At 45.6% G+C, this 26,190-nt stretch overlaps 2 protein-coding genes across 3 annotated transcripts; one reads left to right on the top strand and one right to left on the bottom strand.

Moving 5' to 3' along the window:
- Positions 1-10: 10 nt before the first annotated feature.
- On the bottom strand, positions 11-25,599 carry LIMS2 (LIM zinc finger domain containing 2). Of its 2 annotated transcripts, none has more exons than XM_042821056.1 (10): positions 25,536-25,599; positions 19,278-19,437; positions 18,453-18,519; positions 17,849-17,969; positions 7,283-7,432; positions 6,317-6,467; positions 5,473-5,565; positions 4,602-4,650; positions 4,345-4,420; positions 11-3,537 (listed from the first exon to the last, which is right to left on the bottom strand). In XM_042821056.1, exons 1-10 carry the CDS (start codon positions 25,544-25,546, stop codon positions 3,390-3,392), a joined length of 1,026 nt encoding a protein of 341 aa, XP_042676990.1. In that variant the 5' UTR covers positions 25,547-25,599; the 3' UTR covers positions 11-3,389. The 2 variants fall into 2 exon arrangements, with proteins under 2 accessions (XP_042676990.1, XP_042676989.1); XM_042821055.1 differs by lacking the exon at positions 25,536-25,599 and adding an exon at positions 23,306-23,557.
- Positions 9,509-17,380, top strand: GPR17 (G protein-coupled receptor 17). Its single transcript, XM_042821057.1, has 2 exons — positions 9,509-9,973; positions 14,598-17,380. The coding sequence occupies exon 2, from the start codon at positions 14,632-14,634 to the stop codon at positions 15,661-15,663; it is 1,032 nt and encodes a 343-aa protein (XP_042676991.1). The 5' UTR covers positions 9,509-9,973; positions 14,598-14,631; the 3' UTR covers positions 15,664-17,380.
- Positions 25,600-26,190: the final 591 nt, after the last annotated feature.

A 26,190-nucleotide genomic window follows, 5' to 3' on the forward strand; every position in this document is an offset into this window, starting at 1 on the left:
TGTGCAAAGATTTGAAATATAGCAGTACAATTAACTTTATTACAGGAATACAAACAGGTACAATATTACAATACTTCAACCCACAGTCACATGTCAGGTTAGCACCAGCAACGTGTGATCAAATGAGAGCTCTGCACTGTGCAGAGTCCACACCTATCATCAAAGCCTGAACCATGACTAATTGCTGCTAATTCTTTCATCCAACTTCTACTGTCCTCAGCACTTAATACTGCTTTACAGACTACTGCAACTGCACTTATTAGCTCTGTGCAATCTGCTCCTTCACCATCTGATCACCTGTCAGTCACATCATCTGATACAAAGCTCACATCTAGGAACTCTCTGCCCAGGAGGTTGAATGTTTGCTAACACTGCACAGATTGGTGTAAAAATAAAGGCCAGGATGCAAACCCAAGAGAGCAGGTTATAAAGAAAGACAGCAGGTGATTAATATGCCCTTTTAATACAAACAAGCTTCACATGCTGTGGTTTCTAAAAGCATAAATATTTTCAAGTGCAGTCAGTGAATATTAGTGATTGTAATTCTGTATGTATAAATAGGAATGTAAACTAGAAATGCATGTAATTACATGAGCTTTTAGTTAGTGTAGGCTTCTGAGCCAAATTCAACCTTGGTATAAATCTCTGCTCTCCAGAGGTTTGATACTTAGGATGAATTTGGCCATTTATCTGCTTGCAGCAATGGAAAAAAAGCAGGCAGCTTATTTCTGACCAGGACCTTGGCTTCATGAGAGGCACTAAGGGCAACTCTGAATTCAGTCTGCATTATCTTCTGCTTAAAGTTTTTTAGAAGTGGACCCAAAGAGGTAGAGGGAAGATGCATCTGTTCAAACTACTCCTAATGACCTTTCTTTCCTTCAGTTCCACTGCCTCACCAAAGGTACGTAACATTCACCACTGCACATCTGTCCATCGTAGGCTAAGAAAAGCAGTCTGAACATTTCACAATTTAAGAGCTGCTAAGAGATCACCACTCTCAGTTCTTCACAGAAAACAGGGACTATGATGGTTTTTTCACTCCTTTTGGGCAATGCTCTGAGGACAGAATGCAAACTGAACACCTTAACAAAGAGGATGATACTGGCTGCTCTTGGATTACTGAAGCCTACTAGGTCTGCTTGATTTCTAGCATGAGACAAAGTGAAAGCACAGACTCTCTATTTGCAGGAATAAATAATTCCATCTGCTTCTATATGCCTGAATTTTCCATTGCTGAACTTGAGAGTGGCCACAGAAAGAGTATTTCCTATTGCCTGCTAGCTGCATACTCTTTGTTTTCACTAGTAGGTACACAGCTCAGTGTTCCCCAGCACCTTCCCAGAAGCTCTGCACACAGCTGTTCACACTTGGCATGAGGTGTGGTTTGTGACTAAGATGACAGGAACAGACCTGCATGCTTTATGCTGAGATCAGTCTGCGTAACGTATCTAAATCAATGTTTCTGTGCTTCATTCTGTGAACCAGCCAAAGAATAGGAAAAATCTCTGCAGTGCCCACATCCTCCTGCACTAAAAGACGTGCTGTTCTTTGGGTCCTCAACTAAAAGACCTCTATGGGTTAGTGAGAGAACAGGGACAAGGCACGTGTTCTCCTAAAGCAGTGACAAAAGCCACAGTTAGTGTAATCCACAGTGCACACTGGTCAGAAGGCCTTGGGAGAGTTCTGCCACCTGATTAAAGCCCATCCCCTCATCACTGTAGGGTGGATAAGGACTATCCCAGTTAAAATCGTATGGAAACTTATGACTATAATAAAGCAGCTGGTGGAAAATCGAATCAGGAAAGCCAGTATCTAAGAGATGGTCTTGTGCATGGGATTCTGATCTGCACAGTTAACCATGACTTCCCACTGCTGCCACGAGATCATTGCTGCAGTTCCATGGGCAGTGGCTGCACAGCAAGCACACAAACAGCTACCAGTGCTTTACCTTGTGCAGACCCTTTTGGAGCAGAGCATAATGGCAGTGAGGGCAATTTTAAGGTAGATCACCCAACCCAGTTGTTTCTCACATATGCAAAAAGTGAGGAAGCTTTAACTTCTTGCTAACAGGGGGCTGCCTCAGGCCCAACTGCTGTATTCACTTCATCTGCTCAGCTATACACTTTCTGGTAGACTTAAATCCCACATGGGACAGCAGTCCTCCAGTGCCTTCAATCCTGTCCATCTCACAAAAAGGGCAGATACAGCCTCCAACTACTCATGGAAAGGCATTCTCAGTCTGCTCAGATTAGTTCAGATTGCCCCTGAAGAAACAGTAAGGATGATCAAAACCAATATATTTTTGGCACCTTGGGCTGTACGAGAAAAACTGCATCAGTGAGAGGAAAAACTACAGAGCAGAAGGAAATCTGCAAGCAAAACTGTATGTTAAAAGGTGTAGATTCAGGTCTGAGGTCCTCTCTTTAAGTACACATTCAGGTCTTAAGAAGAAAGATGTTGGGTGCCTCTTATTTGAGTGAATGTTATGAAAACCATTCACTGATTTTTCTTTGTAAGATAGCATTGGTGATCAACTACAAATGACAGAAATCTCTAGGTGTATTTAAGCTTTGTGGAGAGTGACCTCAGAGTGTATTCTCACCTTTCAAACAAAGCAAGAAGGATTGGATTTGAAACTGAATCAGTTAAATTAACACTGTATTATCAACTGGGTTCCATAATTCAAAACAACTAGAAGTGTCAGCTTTGTCCAAGGATAGGATGTGCTTTGTGCTGACCACCAGAATCTCTTGTATCCATGATGGATAGAGGACAGATTGAGAAATCATGGCATCAGTTTCTAACAAGGTTTATCCTTTTCCACAGCCAGCACCTCCCTAAAGGGAGCCCAACCATCCAGAAGGGGCTGACGTGGCCTTGGCAACTGCGATCTTACTGCTGAGCAGAGAAACAGCAAAGTAAACTTCTTCAGCAGTCCTAACATTGGTTCTGAGTCAGACAAGTAGGCAATTAAGGTGTTGTAACTATTGGCTTCTGAGCTTATCCAGTAAACTCAAACCAAAAAAGAGCAAACAACACGTTTCTTCCACCCCTGCACTCAATTAGTGTTTCTAAATTCATTAGACTATAGAGGAATGGAGAGAGAAGTACAGTTCAACTAAGGAAAGAAAGAAAGAAAGATGCTGTACAGTTTAAAAATAAGATGTTAGCAAATTAATAACCAGCCTGTAAACTGCTCTTTCTGCAAGTGTTAATAGGCAGTTGCTTGAGAAAAAGAGAGTCAAGATGCAGGCCACGTTCCCAGAAGCAGGGCAAGGTACCACTTCTCTTTGGTTTCACTTGTTCTGAGTAATTCTCTTTCAATCAGCAGCTGCTGTGAGCAGCACCTTGCGACTGCAAGAGCGCAGTCAACAGATGGACAGACCTGCTTAAGCAGAATTTAAATCCAGGGCTTTGGGGTGTGCCTTCTTGGATGCCAGCTCTGACAGCTTCTTCAGGCGTTTCTTCAGCTCCAGTGGGAATTTCTCATAGCACTTCTTGCATACAGGCTTCATGTCAAACTCCACAAACTTATTCCTTTAACACAAACAATAGTGGGCTATTAAAGCACTATTTGCAAGCTGTATGTCTGATTAAATCAAGCCTGTGTGCAATTAGAAATGCAATTGCTTGCTTTCTACTACATGTGTAAAATGCCTCACTTCAATGATAATGACAGTATAAAAATCAGATTTTAATCAGGGAACTGGGGCTTTTAGTACTGCTAGCTTAGTTAGAAGCAAGATTTTGCCATACATTTGTATATAACAGCCTAGGATAATAATGTTATCTTAGAATGGAAATGTCTGTGCTTTCATGTGCTTTCACATACCAGGCCGTTAGGGCCAACCCAACAAAGCAGGATAAGGGTTTGAACCATTTGAACCTGAGAAAGAAAAACGTAGGACTGCTTTGTTTTCTGTTCCTCTTCTACATATTTGGTAACTATTTTAAAAGAAAATGTTATGCTACTCTAAGTAATTGCAAGCACTGCCAGCAAGGGGTGCATCCACACTAAGGAGCAATGGAAGCTGCAGGAATTTCAGTATAGGCAGTTATTCAGAGTTTAAAACCTTCCTTCTGTACAGCTGTCCTCTTACCCAACCTCCTCAGGGAAGAAATTCTTCCTTTGTGTACAGGAGGAAAATAAGATAGAGAAAATGTTGGGTCCCAGCTCTCTTTTGGTTGTGAAATCAGCCCTCCCACAGAGAGACGGCACTGCAAATCACTGGATCAGCAGAACGTTGCCCCTCAGCGGTGCTGGCTCACAGTACTCCCCAAGCTGATACTCTGCCTCAGGGGCAAATATGGTTTAATATGGTCCAGACATAAATGCTGACTTACTTCAGTGTGAGCTTGATGTTGCAGGTGGAGCAGGAGAAGCAGTTCACACACCAGGCCTTGTTAAGAGCTGATACCACTGCAAAAGCACAAAATAAAAGGAAACTGCCAGATTATTTGAATTCGGATTTGTATCCAAATTCAAATGAGGCCAGATGTGAAAAAGAAACACTGGTGCCTTGCAACTGTGAGCCTGCAACAGCTGCACTAACAAACGGAACAGGGACAGTGACCCAAAATAAGAAGAGAACAAATCTTACCATCTCCCTCAATCACGTGGCTGCAGTTGTAGCAAACATCTCCAAAGAGCTGCACAGTGAAAGAAGGAAGAACAGGAACTCGTGTCACTGACTGCTCACACTCCCCACATCACGCAGCTGGTGTGAACCTTCAATCCTAACGTTAATGAACTCCCAGATATTGCAGTTGCCCCCAAATGTACCAATTTAAATCTTCTGAATAACTTCTCATACACTTGCCAATAGCCCTTTTTCGTTTGGATCTCATACCACTAAATACTACAAGGCCTTTGTTGTTGTTGTCATACACTCTACCACTGTTGTATGATCTTGAAATCTTGCACACGTGGCCATTTGAGTATGACAGGATCAGCATATTCTCTAAAGACAGATATCTCCTGATGCTAAAACGAAAGGACAAAACAACAAAACAAAACCTAGAGCTATTTTCAAAATAGCAACACTTCTTGTGAGATAAAGACTAATTTGTCTGACAGAAGAAAACACCAAACTCGTAGCTGTTCACTATCATAATATAGAAAAAACACATTTGCTTTGACTTGTGAAACACACTTTTCTTTACGGGTTAAGCAGCATAACATTTATCTTAGCCTAACAGAAACCAATAAGTAACCAAAAGTCCACACAAATCACAGGAATTTTTACTGCTGCCCATGGTCAGTGCTTTTAATCTCAAAAGGATAATAAAAAATTGATCTCCCTGAGACATTTCTAGCATGTTCTCTGCATTACTTTTCACATCTACCAAGAAAACCTATTTTTCCAATTAAATCCCATTAATTTCTTAATACTGTGGTGCCTCTACAAATTGAGACTACGAAAGCATCTGGCAGTCAGAGCAAGCACCTACAGCACAGATGGCAGAATTTACCTGGTTATAATGAGTTTCACAGTAAGCCAGTCCTTTTTTCTCATAGTGGCGGTGCCCCAGGAATGGCTTCTCACATTTGGCACAAACAAAATGCTGCAAAAGAAAGAAGACACTCAGTGGCAAGCAGTGTGACTTGTCCATCACCAGGGAAAAACTTGCCTGGGTGCTACGCTGGCTGCAAATCATGGCTCAATACAAGAGACTTCATGCCTTAATAAAACTTAGATAGGAAAACCCTTGACAGTGAGAAGATGAAATGTTCAGGACGTTACAATAATCCATTAAGAATTACATTAATGATAAACAGAGCACTTGCTGGAAGGGTAACTGTGTTGTAAATACGCTGAGAAGACTCGTGGAATATTGCTTTCCTTATCTCAAAGAAGAGAAATAGGAATATAAAACGTGGTTGGTATGAATGCAGCTCAGATGAGCAGCAGCATCCCTGTTGCATTCAGCCCTAGGAGGTTTACATCACCAAATCCATAAATCACTATAAAACTTTAGAGCATGCTGTGACAACTTAGCTGAAAGTTACAGAAAAATTGAGCTGAAAAGGCTTAGAAGGCAAGAACTGAACTGGTTCTGCCTACTTTAGAAATTCTAACAGTTACAAACCAGGAGTGGAAAGAATATTTCTACCCTAGTAAGCAATTATTTCAATTTATTCGTAAGTAAACGCCATTACGTGAACTACATTCCACAAGAACCTTGGCAGTGCAGTCCTGACAAACCTGCAGCACTCATCCACTCATAAAATGAAGTCAATCTGAAACACAAGCAATTAGTTTTCTGTCTTCCAGAGCAGCTCCTGAAGGAGGTTTCAGATTTGGGAAGGCCTCACCTCAACATGCCATTGCTTTCCCAGGGCATTGACCACTCGGCCCTCAATGGGCCTGCGGCAGGCTCCACAGATGGGGATTCCCATCTTGTCATGGCAGGGCAGGCAGTACAGCTCTCCCTTCAGCTCCCGGGCCTCAGCAGTCAACTCCTTCCTGAAAACACAAACGTGTTCCTGAAGTCAGAACACCCCGTGAAGCTCCTTAACATCAGAGGTGAAACCTTGGAAGACCAAACTTGACAGTTAACATATTTTGGCAACATTCATGCTACACACGCTGCCATTAAACTAAGCTAGTGAAATGCAGTTGTTATATACTATTTTTTTCTATTATTGCTTTCTCATTTTGTCATCATGTCTCAGGTACACGCTCTGGCAAAAATCTATGGTGTGCTTACATGCAATTATACAGCGTCATGTTATCTCTGAGTGAGATAGCTCAGCTGAAGGACTGTTCCTGAGTGCTCAGCAGCAACACTTGTTTCTCAGTGCACCTTATTTCTCAGTGCTGTTACCCACGCTGTGCTCCAGTCACACGGCCTTTCAGACAATAACTCAGGTCAGATAGGTACAGCACGGCAACACACAGCACCACAACTCATCTCTTTCTTTTCCCCTCTATCCAGAAATGCAAAGTGAAACTATTTGGAATAGTCTGGCACCAGCAATCTTTGGACAGCACTTTTATTGCAATGTGCACACGGCCCCTGACGTAAGTTCTCACAAGTAACTGTTATTGTTTTCAGTACAAAATGGTGTCATTCAAATCCAGCAGAGAAGAACAGCGAACAGCAAAATAAAACTGCAGTTCTTCTAGGTTTTCCCAACATCTTTCCATTTTTCATCACAGAATGTTGTTTTTTTTTTAAGAAAGTGAAGGCAGCAAGGTTTAGGCCTTGCAAGGGACTGCATTGTTGACTGAACCATTCCTCCTTCTTTGTTGTCAGGGTTTAGAATACCAGCACGTACCCACAGTGGGTGCAATTGAAGTGATCTGGATGGTAGGAATCATTCCGGAACATCAGAGGCTGCTCATCAATTATCAGGTGGCACTTCTGACAGATGTACTTGCCCAGCCCCTTAGCTTTCTCACGGTTATGGCACGGCCTGCACAGGTGCCTGGTCAAACAAAGAAAAGAAAGAAAAGCATGATGAAATTCTTTCTCCTAAAAAAATGCACACTGCATGATGCAAGGTGTATTTGATGTAATCTTCTGAGGTCAGACTGAACATTATTTAGTTTAACATCCTGTCCTTAACATCAGTTGCACAGAAAAGAGTATATAGTATAGCTACCAAGTTATATTTCCTGGAATCCTTCTCCAACATTCCCTGATTTGTGTTTATATTTATAGCACAGGCAGACAGTGACAGGACAAGGGGGAACAGTTTTAAACTAAGAAGGGGAGATTTAGGCTAGATGTTAGGAGGAAATCCTTTACTCAGAGGGCAGTGAGGCCCTGGCACTGCTGCCCAGAGAAGCTGTGGATGCCCCATCCCTGGAGGTGTTCAGGTTGGATGGACAACCTGATACAGTGGGAAGTGTCCATGATCCTGGCAGGGACTGGGACTGGATGGGCTTTAAGGTCCCTTCCAACACAAGCCACTCTGTGATTCCATGATGTACCATATTATAGACACGATCCATGTCTACCATCACCTGTCACTCTTTCAGCTTTCACCTTCCACCTTTCCAGTTCTCCTAGATCCAATCCTCTCTGAAATGTGGGCATGGAAAGGCAGCAACACCCTGTTTGTACCACGAAGCAGCAAAACTGCTTCTGACAAGTTCTCTGTGATACCAGGCAAAGTATTCTTGGGAATACCAACTGTCACACATAGGAAAACAGCTGCCTCACCGAGCTAGTGATGAGGGTCTCTGGCACCTGTGCTCCCTGTGCCAGCCATACCCCTTCCCCAGGTGCTAAATCACCAGTTCAGGCCCTACACAGTTCCCCTACACACCTTCTCTCCATCAATAACTTTGGCAGAGGCATTACAGGAGTGGGAGTTGGGAGGAAGCAGAGCAGAGAGAATTAAGAACAATTAAACCAAAGAACATTGCTTGAATGGGATTCCTTAATCTTCAGCAGTGAAGAGATAAACAAGAACCTTTTGAATCCTAGCCCCTCTGTCTCCTAACTCCTTTTAGTCCTCAGTTAAGGAAAACAAAGAGCCGTGTGATTTTATGTGGTAAATACAACTGTGTTTCTATCACTTGTTCTAGAACAAATTACTGCCCTCAGCAGGCAGAGAAGCCAAATTTCTGGTAGCGAAGCCTGGGCAAGAGCATAAAAGGGACTTCTATAAAGGCTGCAGGAACCCAAAAGTTTTATCCTGGTATCCAGAAGCTCTGAGGAGAAACTGTTCAGTTTAATTCCCTTATGTAGCCCTCTAGCAGCAAGAAAAGAACTTATGGTAAAGCAAAACTGACAAGAGGATTCACTTCTGCAGGTTTATCTGACACAAAACAGAATCCCACTTGATTCCTTTCAGTGTATTGCTGTGTGAAACTTGCTGAGATCTACAGGTCATTCTCAACAGACAGGAGACGAAAGGGAAAGTTCAAATGGAAAGGGCAGCTTTACGGCCGCAGCAGCGGATTCATCACCTCTTCCAAAACTCTGATAGGATGAATCACCCTTAGATCTGTAAAATGGGGATAAGGATTCAACACAGATGTTGTTGTGAGACCTCAAAACATTTCTGACCCTCAGTTGGCAGGCGCCTAAGTGCTAAGTATCGTCATTATTCTCTCCATATCTGAGTCCTCCCGTCATCAAGAGCCTCTCTCCAGGGCTGGAACTACTGTCTGCCCAGACGGAATCCAGAAAAAGCAGACAGGACCCTATTATAAGGAAACATGCAGCTGTGCTCATCTCAGCATAAAGGCATCGATTTTATTCGGCACCGTCAAATGGAGAGTAATTATATGGGGCAGGACAGAGGGACCCCGAAGCAAGCGTCCTGAAAGAGACCCCTCTCATTCAGCTGAATAAGATGCCTTCAGCCACTTGCACTGATAAACCATTATCAACCCCTCCCCATTCACAGGCCCTCTCTGCCGTCCCATAGACCCTCCTCTATTGCAAGCAAAGGGAAGTGTTGGACAGGCTCAGCTGTTACCATAGCAGCCGCCCCTCTCCCTCTCTGCACTCCCACCATTATGGAATTATCCCATTCTGAAATGTCCTGTTGTGCCTATTAATACCAGACTTCCCCCAAACAATGCTACACTCCACCCTCCTAAAATAATCAGGGGACTCCAAGAGGGCTGTGTGAAAGGCTGGGAGTTCAGCAGCGGCCTTCAGTGAGCACCACGAACACTGGAATATTCATACAGCACATTTATATCTGCAACAGCAGCAGCAAGCCCCATGCCAAGGGCTCAGCTGGGATGAAGAATGCTCTTCAGTGCAGGAGCGTCCTGCTCTGTTGTGTGCCTGAGCTGATAAGGCACTATCAGAGCCAGAGGACGCTATATAGAGGGGCACCCTTCTCCACCTTCAGCAGCCCTGCAAATGTGTTCTCTTTTTGGATCAGCTCCTTGGTTTCGCCGTAGCTGCTTCGTTTTGGTTTGCTGCCATCAGTAGAAGGAGTTTCCTGAGATCTTCCCTAAAAGGAACCAACTCTCCACCCATAGGACTGCACTCTAAAGAGGTAAGAGACAAATTTCTGTAGCAGGGTAGCAAAGGAGCTTTCCTAGCGCTGTGAGTTTTAGCTGTTGTCAGCAAGGCGGAAAAATGCACAAACTGGGATCATGAGCATAACAGAAATGTCTGAAACTAAGAAAAAGCAGCACATTTTGAAGATCAAAACACCACACTTTTCACACTTAAGTCCTTAACATCCATCCTTTTGGCAGGAAAGCTGACTGCTGCTTGCCCATCGCTCTGACACCACTCTGGTGCTTATAGGAAACCAGTGCTTGAGCTGAGGGGTGGGAGGCTCAGCAGGAGTGATCGTCAGGGAACAGCATCAGTTAGAAGTGGGCTACTTCTAAGGAAAAACACTTGCAGAGAAAGACTGGAGACAGGACCCTACAACCAGAAATACAACCCCCAGACTAGCATATTCCCAAACCAAAATTCTTCCAGCTGAGCAAGAAGTCATTTCCTGAAATCCATCACAAATTTCAACATACACCTTGAATTTATCTGCAGTGAGCATCGTAACAAAGCCTTCAAATTAGCCAGGTAACGAATTTACGTTGAGTTATTTTTTTATTTATTAATTTTTGCATTATTAATAAGGATAACTGATAGCGTAACCCTGCACCGACAGCCCCAGGGAGTGTTATCTGTTTGTTTCTGAGCAGAACAGAAACAGGGACATAAAACATGGGCAGTGTGCATGCATTTCTAATGAGTGCTGACATCCCCCTTCCAGCTCAGCCCCGGGGGGTGGGATAATGGCTCCCTCCACACCAGCACTCTGCTCAGCAATACGCACATCGAGAAATATTCATACAGCACCAGGAGTGCAATCCAAGAGGAAATTATTGGGCGGTGAGACAGACTGCCAAATAAGTTTTCTGTTTGTGGAGTGAAAGCCTCTTGTGCTACACTATATACATTAGCTCGAACTACACATTCTGGGTCATCTGGGGAAGTTTCAAGTTTGCTCTCAGCATGAATACAGATGAGTACAAAAGTTTCGTAGGATTTACGAGCGTCCTTTTTTGCAAGCTAACAAACCAGAAAGAAAGAAAAAGCCTAAAAAGTGAATCAGTTACTTATATTGATAGAGACATGCAAAATAAAACGCAGGAAAGGGCTTTCCATAATCTATAGCTACAAAAGCTGTTATTTTTGTAAGGTTGCAGCTTTCTGTCAACAACATCTCTGCTCCAGACATAACCTCAACACGTAACCCTAGCAAAACAGCAGCTTTTCCTCTGACCTAGTTTAGTGCTGCACGCAGTCAACAAACAGAACTGTAAAGAAATACAAAAATTGATCAAAGTTCCCTTCTAACATAAAATCTAAGCAAAATTAGAAAGAGACTCAGTTCCCCATGGGATGGAACAGCTCTCCTACAGGACAGGCTGAGAGAGCTGGGGCTGAGCAAATGGAGAAGAGAAGGCAGGGGGAGAGCTGAGGGCAGCCTGTCAGTATCTAAAGGGGAGCGACAGGAAAGAAGGGGACAGACTCTTTAGCAGGGTCTGTGGTGACAGGACAAGGGGAAATGGCCTCAAGCTCAACAATGGCAGATTTAGGTTGAGTATAAGGAAAAAGTCTTTCACAGTGAGGGTGGTGAGGCACCGGCACAGGCTGCCCAGAGATGTGGTGGGTGCCCCATCCATGGAGACTTTCAAGTCCAGGCTGATCAGGCCCTGGGCAACCTGATCCAGCTGTGGTGTCCCTGTGCACTGCGGGCAGTTGGACTGCGTGGCCTTCAAAGGTCCCTTCCAGCTCTGAGGGGTCTATGATCCTCTATTCATTTGGTTTCTGACCAGGCAATGAATGATGCCTTCCTTCCCCTTCCTCCAACAAGTGAATAAGGTAAGAGCAGATCTCACATGAAGGCAATCACTTGAACAAGACACAACTGATTGATTTTATCATCTGCTCTAAGGATCCCCTTCTTGTCACTGACATTTTGAGCTTACAGACAGACCCACGTTCTCCCTTCTCCTCCACCCCACAGCACCTTGCAGTGAAAATATGTCCAGACAGAAATCAATGGCAGAGTCAGTGCTGACATCACTGAGGACAAAAGTGCTGACTGAAATGCCTTGACTAGTCCACATCTAGCATGGGCAGACAGCTGGGTCTGAATTCCAAAGATCCTCCATAGGAAATCAGCTCAGTGTATCAGCTGCTAACTCTCAAGCATCTGGTTTGTAAGCAGGGCTTACTGCTTTGCTTCCTGAAGTTAAATCACTGTCATCAAGGGAAGAGACATCCCTGTCTGCCACCCTCCCTTTAGCCTTTTCAGCTGGTCCTGTCCTGTACCAACTGCTTTTTCAGTGGTGTAACCACATAAAGAGGAGCACTTACCATCAGACAATAACTCACCACTGACAGGAGTGTGAACATATAAAGACCACTACATTTTTGCAGATTAAATAAAAATTAAACAAAGATGATAGGCACCACTGTAAATTAACAGCCCGTGAAAAGGCATGGTCTCAGCACATTTCTTCACTGCTGTGTAATAGAAAAATACGTATTTAAACTAATTCCATCCAGGGAAGACAAGTATTTGAGCATTCATCACATGGAAACTCCAAACTCTTGGGTTCAAAAAGGTTTGTAGGCTTTATTTTATATGGGAATAATAAAGACTAAAACCCAAACTTGCGTGCTCTCCAGCAACCCCAGGAAATTCACACAGAAAACCCGACAGTGAGTTTTCTTTTTGTTCATGAAAGCAACAGGAACTACAAAAAACAAAAGTAAAAGATAACACGTGTATTTATAGAGAATGAAATACCCCTCAGAAAAAAGGACATTCTAGATGCACTTTTGGCAATGCCATCTTCTGAAGTGCTGTCCTCTCTAGCTGGCAGCAGACAGTGATTACCCACACACTCAAACTTAGTCTTTCTTGTGCCACAGACACACATTGTATTCAGGGAGTGCATAGAGTGAGAAGGCCCCTCTGTGGCCACACAAAGAAATTCCTGTTTCCAAATGTAATTTGTTCTCCCTTCTGCTGACTCTGGTCTCTCCAGCCATGCAGTAAGCAGAAGTGGCCCAGCATGTTCATTCCTCACCTACCGCAGTTTCCTGTCCACCTGAAAGTGACAACAGCTAACAAAAGATGGGAATTACCTTGGAGTTTCATTTACAAATTTCCTGTATATTGGTCTGTAATTAATCAGCCATTTCAGTGAATATACTCAAATTTTAAGTTCTGTTGGAAGCTGGATGCCTTGCTTCATGCCTTGGACCACCGGCCTACTGATGTAAGATCTCAGCACGCAGTGCAACTTCTGCCCGAGACTCACAATGTTGTGTAACAGTGTCAGCCCCTACCTTAAAATTTCAATCTCAGTAGAGGAAAATGGAGCAGATTGATCTTAAAACATTCTAATGGGTGAAGAATGTGTCAGAGAAACAAGAGATGCCTCCTTGTTTCCCTAGGCAAAGCAAACAGGCACTCAAGCCAAACGGAAATTCTTCTTGTCTTTTGCTATCATTATTTCACTTTTTTTTCCAAATGCTTTTCAAACACAGTTGTATTTGATGGTGCCTCACTGACCTGAGGATACTGAGACAGGAACACAGGATACACAGAAACAGGAAGCTACAGTTTTCAGCTTCCTTAGCTGCTTATTCTTTAAATATGTATTGAATGCTGTGCTGTAATCATCAATTAGTACAATAGAGGTACTGCTGTGGATACTGCAACACCTCTGAGGAATCCAAGAAACAGAGACAGCACTGGAAGCTCAGACTGTCTGCATTTCCCTACCACTGACCCTGACAGATGAGGAGTGCATACAAAGGCAGGGTAAGCACCCACAAAATGTAGTCACTTTTGGTTGATGCTATTCAGGACCCTGCAGAGGCTGCCAAAGCTAAGCACAGTATTATATGCTGCAACTTGGAAAAGCTCCTGGATATGCTACAGGGGGAAGAGTTACAATGGGAGGAGATGCAGGGAAGGATGGTGCTTTGGCAACAGAAGACAGCAAGGGTATTACTAGCAATATTTTCTGAGTCTGTGTATTGCTTTTCTGCTATTCAAATGAGATGCTGCTACCCATCTGAAAGGTTTTCCCCTGTATTGGTACTGCATGGGTTTGCCATAAATGCAGGATTTCAGAGTAAAATTCTCAAAAGATTTTCAGGAATCTTGCTTTAAAATAAATAAGTAAATAAAATAACAATACCTGACCTGCTTTCTATTGCTCCAACAAGAATGTTGTGGGCACCTTACAATAAGTGCATGTTCAGAAAAGCTCTTCAGTCCTAAACCAGCCTTTCAAATTAAACACAACAAATACCATCTAGCTAGACATACAGAACCTGCTTCCACTTTTCCATTTGCCTGATAAATGAGCATGACTATTACTCAACTAAGCCCAGCACAAACTAGAGACGAACTCATAACCAGCTGGTGTCTCTTTAATAGTGTCTCTTCAATGAGAATTAGTGGGCTGGTCAGCTGAGCAGAGTTTTTATGTACATGTTTAGAGTCAGACTGACATGTCCTATTAAATATCAGTATTAGTGAGCACAAGACCTCACTGATTTCCATGTGTGTTTTCTCCAAAAACCAGGGTTGTTTGTTTTTTTTTTTAAACTATAACACACTGTCTCAACTCTTTCAGGTTTTTCTTTTATACTTCAAAACTGTGGTGAAAAATGAAAGGCCCGGCAGATCCCTCAAGTCTGCTCTTCAATTGCTCAAATCAGTCAAACTTCCCTTTGGAAACTTCAGAGCAATGTGGCAAAGAGACACACCTTGAGAACGTACTTTTTGCCACCTTCTACTTCCTAGACTTCATCCTGGCTTTTATTGGCAACTCCCTGGCTCTTTGGCTCTTCATTCGGGACCAGAAGTCCGGCACACCCGCCAACATTTTCCTGATGCACCTTGCTGTGGCTGACCTCTCATTCGTGCTGGTCCTCCCCACCCGGCTGGTGTACCATTTTTCAGGTAACCACTGGCCGTTTGGCGAGATCCCATGCAGACTCACGGGTTTCCTTTTTTACCTCAACATGTACGCCAGTATCTACTTCCTCATGTGCATCAGCGTCGACCGGTTCCTGGCCATCGTGCACCCCGTGAAGTCCATCAAGCTCCGCAGGCCCCTTTATGCCCATCTGGCGTGTGCCTTCCTGTGGCTGATAGTTGGGGTTGCGATGGCACCCCTGCTGCTCAGCGTGCAGACCGTGGAAGTGAACAACACAACCATCTGCCTGCAGCTCTACAGAGAAAAGGCATCACGTCACGCTCTTGTGTCCTTAGCGGTTGCGTTCACCTTCCCGTTTGTCACTACGGTGACTTGCTACTTACTAATCATCAGAAGCCTGAAGAGTGGGAACAGAGTAGAGAAACACCTGAAGGAAAAAGCTATCAAAATGATCATCATGGTCCTGATGATCTTCCTGGTTTGTTTTGTACCTTATCACGTCAATCGCTACATTTATATCCTCCATTACAACGGCACCAAGGCTTCCTGCGAGACGCAGCGCCTGCTAGCACTCAATAACCGCATCACTTCCTGCCTCACCAGCCTGAACGGGGCCTTCGACCCGGTCATGTATTTTTTTGTAGCTGAGAAATTCCGTGATGCTTTGTGCAACCTGTTCTGTGGTAAGAGGACGGTGATGATACCACAGTGCGAGGGGAAGACCAACGAAAGCTCGCTGAGTGCGAAATCTGAGCTGTGAACGTGACTCCTGCCTCCGCTTCAACGTGAAAAGGCTGCGCCGCCAAAATCAGAGGAGAGCAGATATGCAGAAAGACCACGTGCATGACCACAGCCGGGCTCACTCCTGCAGAGGGAAGTTCTGTCATTTCCCTGGAACTGAAATGAACAGGAACCCCTCTGATTACGTGCTCTTGTCTTACTGAAACCGCAAGCACTGACTGCCAAGATGTGAAACTGAGGGCTGAGCACTTAGGAACAACTGAGGGAACGTGGGCTGTTAAACAGACAGCTTCTTTTTGCAAAATAATTTAATTCCCAAAGCACTCAGTAATGGCTTTTCCTAGGCACAATGCATAAGCATACTTTAAAATGTCGTACTGCACCAACACTAGAGATCCATTCCTCACACAGCCTGTATGTTCTGTTCAAGTTGCATGCTCAGTGTTTACACACCGTAGGCAGAAAACTGGCACTAAGCCATAGCAAAATACATAAATAAATAAAAAAGCAAAATGCTGCAACACGTCCAAGCAGGAATGCAATTAAGAGAGTACTGACCATTTTTTAACTGCTTCCAAGGGCTAAGAGCAGGAGATGAGCTCAAAGCTTCAGACAGAGGCCAGACAGTGTTTACTGTACTGCCTCTGTTACGTAGCTCCGTGCCAAACATCAGACATCCTGATAGTGCTTCAACTAAAGAAGGTCTGCTTAGGAATACAGCATTCATCTTTACTACATACTGAATCAAAAAAACGATGAACCTCTGTCTTAAAAATTGGTAAAGGTGGACAAAAGCAAGCAGAAAAAGAAATCATAGCATCATTTAGGATGGAAAAGACTTTCAAGATCAAGTCCAACCACTCACCTGACCTACCAAGTGCCATCAGTCCAACCAAGTCCTCTAGTGCCACATCCACACATCTCTTAATCACCTCCAGGGTATTTATTTTATTGATGTTCCCTTTGCCCAGAAGAGAATCTCATCTTTAAGGTGTTTTACAACTCTTTCATTTTGGCAGTTTACCTAGCCAGACTATTTATTTGCTACAGATAAAGCAGGGATTACCTTAACTATCCTTACTGATACAAATCATATCCAGTGGAATACATCTGAGAATGAGAGGCAGACCTAGCAAGATCAGGTTCAGTGAGAAAATGGAAAATGAACACAACAGTTTCCAACAGCATTTGCTAGCAGAAAGCTCCTGTGCAGAAGAGGTAAATGTTATAGGAAACCACACGACAGGTGAAATAAACGTGGAACGTCCAGACACACAGGCACACACATTCCTTTCTTATACTTTCCATTTAAAATTCTTTTTCATGCTTGAATTGTTTCAATCCTAGCTGCTTTCCTGAAAAGACCCAGGAATTCTCCTAGGTGCTGTGACGACAGCACAGATTCTAACAAGCTAAGGTGACACAAGTCAAATTTATTACACCCAGCTCAAAAAAACAAGACACAGAAATTGTGTGCAGGACTGAACAGAAAAGGGAGTGGAAGAATCTCCCTGCTGGACAGGGTACAAACATGTAACCTTTCCTTCCTCACCCTTCAGGTAGTGAAAATGTAAACCCCAGGAAACTACTAAGCTTTGCTCAAGATATGAAAGCCTGAAATTAACTATGAACTGTACAACACTATGTACTAACAGTCAGATGGGTTTATTTTCTTATGATATCCTTTTGTACAAGTTTCAGGTTTTTAGTTTCTTACTTCTTAATTAAATGCATTAATCTACCTTAGGACTTGATTTTATATTTCTTTATATAAATTGAATGGTTTTTGAAGACTTGGGAAATCTTATGCTGCACATGTTTTGGTGTAATCCTCACCTTGTTCTCTTGGCCTTTTGCTACGTTTTGAATTGCTTCAGAATTGTTTGTCAGAAATTACCTGATAAACAGCCTACCCAGCATCACACAATCCCTCTTCTCACCTGCTATCTGGCCTCTTGCCTATAATCCCTTTCTTTTCAGTACCCTTCCACTAGCTACTAACATTTGAGTTTCTGCTTCCTACACATTCCATTGAACAAAGAACACTGTTCTTCATTTAATTCCCCATCCCACATCCCTTAAAGCTTTCTCTGTACCTCTACAAGCTTCACCTCCCAATAAATGACCAATGGAGCACTCTCAGCATCTCACTACCACATCAACAACATACTGACAAAATTTCCAGAGCTCCTGCTCCATCTTACCTGCCAGCATTCTTCACAAAACCCAGGTCAGCAAGTGCCACATCACAGAGCTCACAACGGAAACATTCTGGGTGCCAGTTATTGTTCATTGCTTTGATAACACGCCCAATGATGAACTCACCTACAAAAGGAAAGCAATACCTTGAGATCCATGCAGAAAACAGTTTTATTAAGCATCTACAGCCCTTGATAATTCTGCCCTTTAGCCTTTAGCCTCACAAGAACAACTACTTTATAACTTTGGTGGAAAAAAAACAAACCCTCTTCCCATCACCAGGATGCCCCAAATCACCGCTGATTACATCCTTTGTTTCTCTCCAGTTTTCCTGCTCCTTCAAATGACCCCAGATTCAGCCCAGGGCTGGACAGCACTCAGTGGTGGGAGTAACAGCCTGGTCTAGTGTTAGATATGGAGGTTGGTGGCCCTGTCTGAAGCGGGGCGTAGGAGCCTGATGATCCTTGAGGTCCCTTCCAACCCAAGCCATTCTATAATTCTATGAACCTGTGGTGTCTCAATGGATGTAAATGCTACAGGGCCAACACTGCCAAAAGAAGGGCCACTTGCCCCTAACAGTGTGTACAGATGTGTATTTGTACATCTTACCACATTCCCCACAGCAAGGAGCAAAGAGCATCTGAAAGTCATGCTCACAGTACTTCCGACCTTCAAACTGAAAAGAGAGAATGAGCCATCATGAATAACTGAATGGTGATCAGTTCTTACAGTTTAGCATTTTCCACTTGAAAAAATGAACTGGTGAAGACCAGATAAGGTTTTCAGTTCTAGTCTCAATTCTGACCTGTTTTTAAGCTCCCAGAGATTTTCTCAAAGCAACATCCAAATATGGCTTCAGGCTCATAGTGAATTTGCTTTGCAAAAAATTAAATCAATAGCAAAGCTCCTACTAGACAACAAAAATCTTGGGGTGCCCAGAGTTTCTTTCCCTATAATTTATTTTTTTTAAACTTGTGTATTTAGAATTATTCCTCCTACAAAGGACTAAAAAACTAAGAATGCAGCATGTTTAAAATAATGTACTATTCAAAAGCAATGCTTGCATACAACCTGTGAAAAGATTTAAACTTGCTTTGTATGGGTTTGCCAACTTCAGTTGAGAAAGTCTGGTACAAAATACCTAAAAATAAAGGCAAATTATCACTTAAGCCTAATGAAATATTAAGATACATTTGTGCTTTCTTTTTTGAAATGCCTCTCACCCAGAAAGCAAACACAGTTTTGTTGATGAACAGAAGTAGGTAAGAGGAAGAAAAAAAGGAAAAAAGAAACCAAGCTGCAAGTCCCTCCTAAGGCCTAGAAATTAAACATGCAAGAAAGATGGAAGTTTGTATTTCTGTCATAATTTTCACCTCATTCTTTGCCTTTTAGCAAAGACGTTTCTTTTCTCTCATACACAGCATGCAACCTCACCTCATAAAAAAGTCCATCCGGGAACTGGCGAAAACACTGAGCACAGACGAAGCAGTTCTCGTGGTACAGCTCCCCATTGCTGTTCACAATCCTCTCCGCGGGATCAAAGCGGGTCTGGCAGCGCTCACACACTGCATTCGCGAGAGCATCAGACATATTACTGCAATAAAGACAGGAGGGAGGACATCAGCACTGCCATAAGCAAATCAGGAATACACTCGCACCATCCAAGCTCCTCCAACATCTATGAACACAAAATTTCCAGTGCTTTAAACTCCCTTTTACACACACACACAAACCACCAATGACTGAGGCAATTCAGCACTGACGTCAGTTGGAAATAATGCTCCTGCAACTCAGCTGGGTAGGCAGCAGCACTGCAGCAGAGCTAACTCCTGTAGCAGACCTCTCTGTCACGCACTTTTGGCTGCTTCGCCAGTCTTCCACCCCATTATGTCATCCTGCTCAAGCCCATATCAAATCCCCACCATTCAAAATAAAGTTCTGAGAGCAGCAAACCTGATTAATCCCTACTTCTCAGGATTTCTGGTCTCAGGATGTGCACTCCCAGGATTTCCCAACGTATAAGCACCGATCTTCCACCACAGCCTCCCCCTGACCATGGCAGTCAATGGGCTTCCCCCCATCTACCTGGTAGCTGATGTGCACAAGACACCTTGGGATATAATTACATACAAAGCCTGTGCCTTCCTGACAAATTAGTTGAAACTGTTGAAGAATTGAAAAGGTACAAAATGAAAGGAGCCATCCTGCCTGGCCTGGCTTCACTTCCTCAGAAAGCGAGGCTGAAATAAACCCACAAAGTCACATTCACAGATCACTCAAAGGGCTATTTCCCCTTTTTCTCCTAGAATGGGAATTAACCTAACTGCTTCCACAACATTTCCACACTTGCCATCATGGTAATCTAAGTTCTCCATATGGCAATAGAATGCAGTTTTAAAATCCTGTATGTCATGTCCAAACAGGGAGGGAAAAACTACGATGTGGAAAGAGTCTCAGCTTCTTGCTGTGATGCATCCACTCAATTGACCATAGAATCATAGGATGCTTTGGGTTGGAAGGACCTTTCAGATCTCCTGGTTCCAACCCCTGCTGTAGGCAAGGACACCTCCCATAGCCCAGGTTGCTCACAGCCCCATCCAGCCTGGCCTGGAGTGCTCCCAGGGAGGGGGCATCCACAGCCTCACTGGGCAACCTGTTCCAGTGTCTCACCACCCTCACAGGAAAGAACTTCTTCCCAATATCTAGTCTAAATCTACCCTCTTCCAGTTTAAGCCATTTCCCCTCATCCTGTCACCACCTGCCCTTATTAAAAGCCCCTCCCCAGCTCCCCCATTCAGGTCCTGAAGGGCCGCTATCAGGTCCACCTGCAGCTTTCTCCTCTCCAGGCTGAAGAGCCCCAGCTCTCTCAGCCTGTCCTTACAGGGGAGGTGCTCCAGCCCTCTGATCATCTTCATGGCCCATTTCTGGACCTGCTTCAACAGCTCAGTGTCACACACAGCCCCCAGAGCAGCAAGATGCTGTACCACACAGCAGAAGGACAGCCTCCAGCATGGAACGTTTCTGGCACTCTATGTGCTCACCAGTTCTTCTGCAATGAAGCAAGACACAAAATCCTCCTCTGTTTTAACAATATGTCAGTGACACAAAGACAGGAAAGGCCACGGGAACATGACCAGCTCAACATCCTGGTGCAAACCCAACAGAACACGCTGTGAACGCTCACAAGGCACAACTTCCAGCAGAATGATCACAGAATCCTTAGAATTGGAAGGGATGTCTAAAGGCCATCCAGTTCTACTCCCCCCCCAGGGAGGGGAAACCACAGCTCCACCAGGTGCTCAGAGCCCCGTCCAGCCTGGCAGATCTCCATCAGTGCTGAATGAGGAGTTGCTTTAATGTGGAGATAACCGAAAACCTCACAGGTATTACAGCAAAGAAACCTGAAGGCAGCATTTTGAGGTACAAGAGCACAGGGCATCATCCAAACTCAGAAGACAGAACAAACCTACACTAAGGAATCCTAGAAAGGAGCTTTCCACTCACTGACCTACCAATAGATTCTCATGTACGCAGAGGACATCTCAATGCAATAACATTTATGTAGTCATTCAGAATGTGCACAGACACACATGCACTGCGTAGTTTAAAGTCAAACCCAGAGAAAGCCATCACCACTTGGCTGTGCCATAGACCTCAGGATAGAAATATCAGCAGCCAAGGAGAGGGGCTGCTTCCCACCCCTGCGGCATGGTTGAGCATTTGTGGCTTTAAGCTCTTAATGTTGATTAAAACATCAAGTGATTTTACCAAACCTGCCACAAAACGTTGGAGAAAAAAGAAACGTGATCTGTTATGCATTCAATAAGGCTACGAGCACAGTTTAATCTGCAGAATTTCTCCTTCTCCTCACATTATATTCCCATTCAGCAACCTGGACTACAGGCAGACGTCCCTGCCTGTAGCAGGGGGCTGGAACGAGGTGATCTTAAAGGTCTCTTCCAACCCAAAACATTCTAGCATTCTATGATTCCAGTTCACTCCTGTTGAGATGTTTTTTAGCTGGCTGGCTGTGAGCTTAGTAGCACTGTGGCCTTTCTTCCTGAGTACCCAAATCCTCAATAAAATCCCCACTTCTTCCTTGCAATTTACTGCCGAGCAAAAAGCAAAAAGAAGAACAACACAGAAAAGCAACTTACGGTCACAACGCGGGGACAAACCTTTACAGCTTCTCACCTCTCCTTGGCCTACCAGCCACAACCCTCTGCTCTTTGTAGAAGACAGAGGTTCGCTCAGCTCAGGGCAGCACCACGAAGCAGTGGCTGTGTTTAACAGGTCGCATCCGCGAGGCAGCAACACCACCCCTCTACTATCAGGCATGCAGCACTTTGCCCACAACGTGCACCTGATAAATGGCTTCCAATGCACATGGTCTGCGTTCCTCTTCTTCACTTCCACTATCTCCAAGGAGCCTGTGGTGATGGTTGTTTACCAGCACTGCTAAAACTGACTGCTTCCAACTGTGTTCATCAGCTGCCACCAGCGGTGCTGCTTTGGATTGCCACCATTTGCACAATGAAGGGCAGCCTTCCCCAGAGCTGCTAGTGTGCCCAAACCCACAGTAGTAGGTTTAAATAATTATCACCACCATCATCAAGGCTTGAAAAATACACGTTGGTAACAAAACAAAGAAGAAAAAAATGAAACCTGATTGCGAATCAAGGAAACAAACAACACTGCACCTTCACCTTCTTTTGGAAGGCTCTGACAGCTATAACAAAACAGACAGCTGAACACAAATCACACATTGCTGAGGTGAGAGGACTACGAGCATCGATCTCCTCACCCTTCCCATCATCAGTCTGCGCTGCTTTCCTGCTGAAGAGCTGTGTTTCTTTGCTCCTTCAGTGCTGACTTCTCTGTCACCAGTCCCTCCTGTACTCCTTCACAGCCCCATATCCCCTCAATGGCATTCACACTCCTTCCTCTGTCCTCCCATCACCCTTCCATACACTCATACCCACAACACTATGCCAGAAAAACCTAACATTTAACCACTAACCAATGGCTGTAGGCTAAGCAGAAAGCACGGTGATGAGCAAGGCTCTATGGAGGGATGCAGGGCTCACACTGAGCGGCCAAACCAATTGCACCACACCTGGGTCTGAAACAAGACTGAAATCCACAGCTCCTGGCTGCCACAAGGACAGCTCTGCTGCATGCTCGCTGCTCTCGCCACCACGCAGACCTCAGAGCTGAGATGCAATTCTTAACTGAGCTGATTTCTGCTAATTGCTCTCCTGTCCAAAGTTAACCAATGAAAACTGTAACAATTACAATTTTAATTAGAAACACAGGAAAAGAAACCCTCAAGCCAAGCCCTGTAGCTGCCTGGGCAGACTGGAGCAGCTCTGCCTGCCAGGTGAGCGATCCCATGCAGCAGCCATGCCAGGAGCTTCAGTTTCTGACAGACAAATGCTAAAATCAAGAAGCCTGATACTCACAGTACCAACAGGTTACTGAGCCTCAGTGCTTTGAATGACTGCATTTTACTTTTCCTCTGTCCCCACGGCACCGAAGCACTCCAGCACTAACCAGAGCTGAGCTGCTGCTGGCTCTAAACAATCTAGCTTCCACACGGAAAGGTTCTCCACCGCTTCTTTCCTGCTATTGTTAAAAACCGAAAGCTTCCCCACCAGGAAAGTCCTCTCCTTCGTAATCTGCTTGGAAATAGAACCAGCTTCATCCTGTCTTGCTGTGCACAGACAGTTCCCGCCCCGACACCCCCAGCTGTGCCCCCAGGCCCCACACACCGCACACCTACCCTTGGGCCCTGGCCGCCGTGCCTGCCCTGCCCTGCCGCCGCCAGTACAGCCCTGAGGCTGCCAGGCCCTGCAGGCGCAGGCCAGCCATGGCACCCCATGGCAGAGCAGGGAGGCGGTCAGGGAGCCCTGGCAGGACATCCAGTGAGTCACCTTCCTGAGGGGAGTTCCCTTGGCGTTCCAGGAGAGCTCCAGCAGGATGCAGGCAGTTCTGCTCCAGCGCTGTTCCTCATGCTTTGCCTGCCATTCTGCTGCAGCCCCGAAGGCTGGAGAATCTCTCTCCTGCATCCCACTGCTAATTAATCACCTGCTGAAGGCAGCACACTTGGAGGTCATAGCAGCAATTAGTGCTCAGCCAGACTTGATGATGGAGCCGTGTTAAGTCTCAAGCCTTCATGTTATCAATGCGTGCCACTGAAGGAGACTCTCAGATCAAAGCAACAGAACACTGCTGACCCAGCCTCACACAGCATCTCACCCAGCTCTCAGGTGGACAGGTTGCCCCATGGCTGCTGCACCCCACAGCACTGCTTTCCGCATGGGTGAGGCACACACCGGGGCACCGAGCACAGCACTGCCTGCAGAGCAGCAGCTGAGGAGGGCTTGGGGCAGGCAGCACTGCACAACCCTGCTGGGGAGCTGAGCAGGGCCCATGCAACACTGAAAAGAATTGAAGTACTGAGAATAGAGAAGGCAGTGTTTAAAAGAACAAAAGGAGTGGAGGGCGATGGATGCGGCTGTGTTGTCTGATCAGCACCACCATGAAAACCGCTTTGTGTTTTATTATCATTTTCTTATTATTCTTTTGTAAATAATTTTAAAAGGAGTTTTGTAGCATCATAGTGAAATATGTTCCATTGGTAAGCTGTAGGAGGAAATAAGCAAGAGAAGTGACGATTTCACAAGTATTAGGTGAGTGTTAACCAGCAGAGATCCTCCATGTCCACCAAGCAAAAGCAAGAGGGCTGCCTCGGACCCAGAACAGGCAGAGAGTGGGACGTCATCATCCCACAACCAGAACTGAGTAACCCACAACCTCCAATTCAACCTGCACTTTGTTGTCCTTCAGGCCCCTGAGCTCCAAAGCAATCTGCAGTTCTTCAGACTGCATTTCATAGAATCACAGAACGGCCTGGGTTGCAAAGGAGCACAGTGCTCATCCAGTCCCAACCCCCTGCTGTGTGCAGGTCACCAACCAGCAGACCAGGCTGCCCAGAGCCACATCCAGCCTGGCCTTGAATGCCTGCAGGGATGGGGCATCCACAGCCTCCTTGGGCAACCTGTGCCAGTGCCTCACCACCCTCTGGCTGAAAAACTTCCTCCTAATATCCAACCTAAACCTCCCCTGTCTCAGTTTAACACCATTCCCTCTTGTCCTATCACCATCCACCCTCACAAACAGCCATTCCAACCCGTTTATACACTCCCTTCAAGTAGTGGAAGGCCACAATGAGGTCTCCCCACAGCCTTCTCTTCTCCAAGCATTTGTACTTAACTCACCTCTGCTTTACAGAGCAGAGAAATAAAGGGAATAAAGAATGAAAATGAAGATGAAACAGAAGAACGAAAACATCCTTCAAGTTGTGTGGCTTTGCAGACCTTTTAAATTTTAGAGTGATAAGCACCTTTAATGCACTATGACATCACTTCTTTTAATATAAAGCAAACCATCGAAGCATCGAAGCATCAAAGCACCGCAGCACCTCCCATCAGCAGCCTCTCCTCCCTCCAGCACCTCAGCTTTTACCCTCCCGGCCGCTTCACCGCTTTAAGTATCCATACTGATTTCTAAAGGCAATCTAATGCAGGTCGGGCACTTTTTATCTTTACGTTTTGTTCTTGTCCACGCTGAGGAGCCGCCCTCCCGGCCCTTCCCACACGGGGTGCGGCCCCGCAGGACCTCCCGCCTTACCTGCCCGTCATGGCGGCGCGCCGAGGGGCTGCGGGAAGGGACGGGACGGGACGGGCGGTTCCGCGCGGCGCTCCGGCAGCACCAGGCACGGCACGGCACAGCGCGGGGCCCCCGGGCGTGGGCGGGAGCCGCAGCCCCCAGTGACTCAGGGCAGCCCCCCCCGTGCCCCGCGCATACTTTTCCTATAAAGGGAAAGAAGCGGCGAGGAACGCGGCGGCGGAGCCCGGCCCGCCCCTTGCCCTGACCCCTGCCCCGCGGAGCTTCGCGCCGGAGCTGAAGGCGGAGCTTCGGGCCGGCGTCGCCTTCCTCAGCCCGGCGGGGAGAGCGAGGGCTGCTCCGAAAGTAATGCCTCCTACGTTACGGCGTCAGCCCGCCGTCGGGATGTCGGCGGTGGGACCGCAGCAGGGGCTGAGCCCGCCCGTATCCCGCTACGCGCTGCGGCCGGGGGACAGACGGGGCGGTCTGATGTGGAATGCGGATGGAACGAAGGGCCGGGACTGAATTCCTCCGCGTGGGAACAGTGGCACACAGCGACATTCGACGACGCTCGCTCAACGCCGACGGACACCGAACGGCGCGGGATCTCAGGGCGGACCCGCGGCGCTTCCCACGCAGCGCCGCCCCGCCCCCTCTGGGTCGCACTGCGCAGGCGCGT

The sequence above is a fragment of the Centrocercus urophasianus genome, unplaced genomic scaffold (genome assembly GCF_019232065.1).
Source record: "Centrocercus urophasianus isolate 14NV4802_14NV808 unplaced genomic scaffold, USGS_Curo_1.0 seq_19, whole genome shotgun sequence".
NCBI lineage: Eukaryota > Metazoa > Chordata > Aves > Galliformes > Phasianidae > Centrocercus > Centrocercus urophasianus.

Coding starts and splice junctions, on each gene's coding strand:
- GPR17 (XM_042821057.1), top strand. CDS start 14,632: ATGAAAGGCCCGGCAGATCCCTCAAGTCTGCTCTTCAATTGCTCAAAT.
- LIMS2 (XM_042821055.1), bottom strand. CDS start 23,349: ATGCAGTCATTCAAAGCACTGAGGCTCAGTAACCTGTTGGTACT. Junction 5,566..6,316: donor GAAAGCAATGGCATGTTGAG/GTGAGGCCTTCC, acceptor TTTCTTTTGCAG/CATTTTGTTTGTGCCAAATG. Junction 4,421..4,601: donor CCACGTGATTGAGGGAGATG/GTAAGATTTGTT, acceptor GTGCTTTTGCAG/TGGTATCAGCTCTTAACAAG.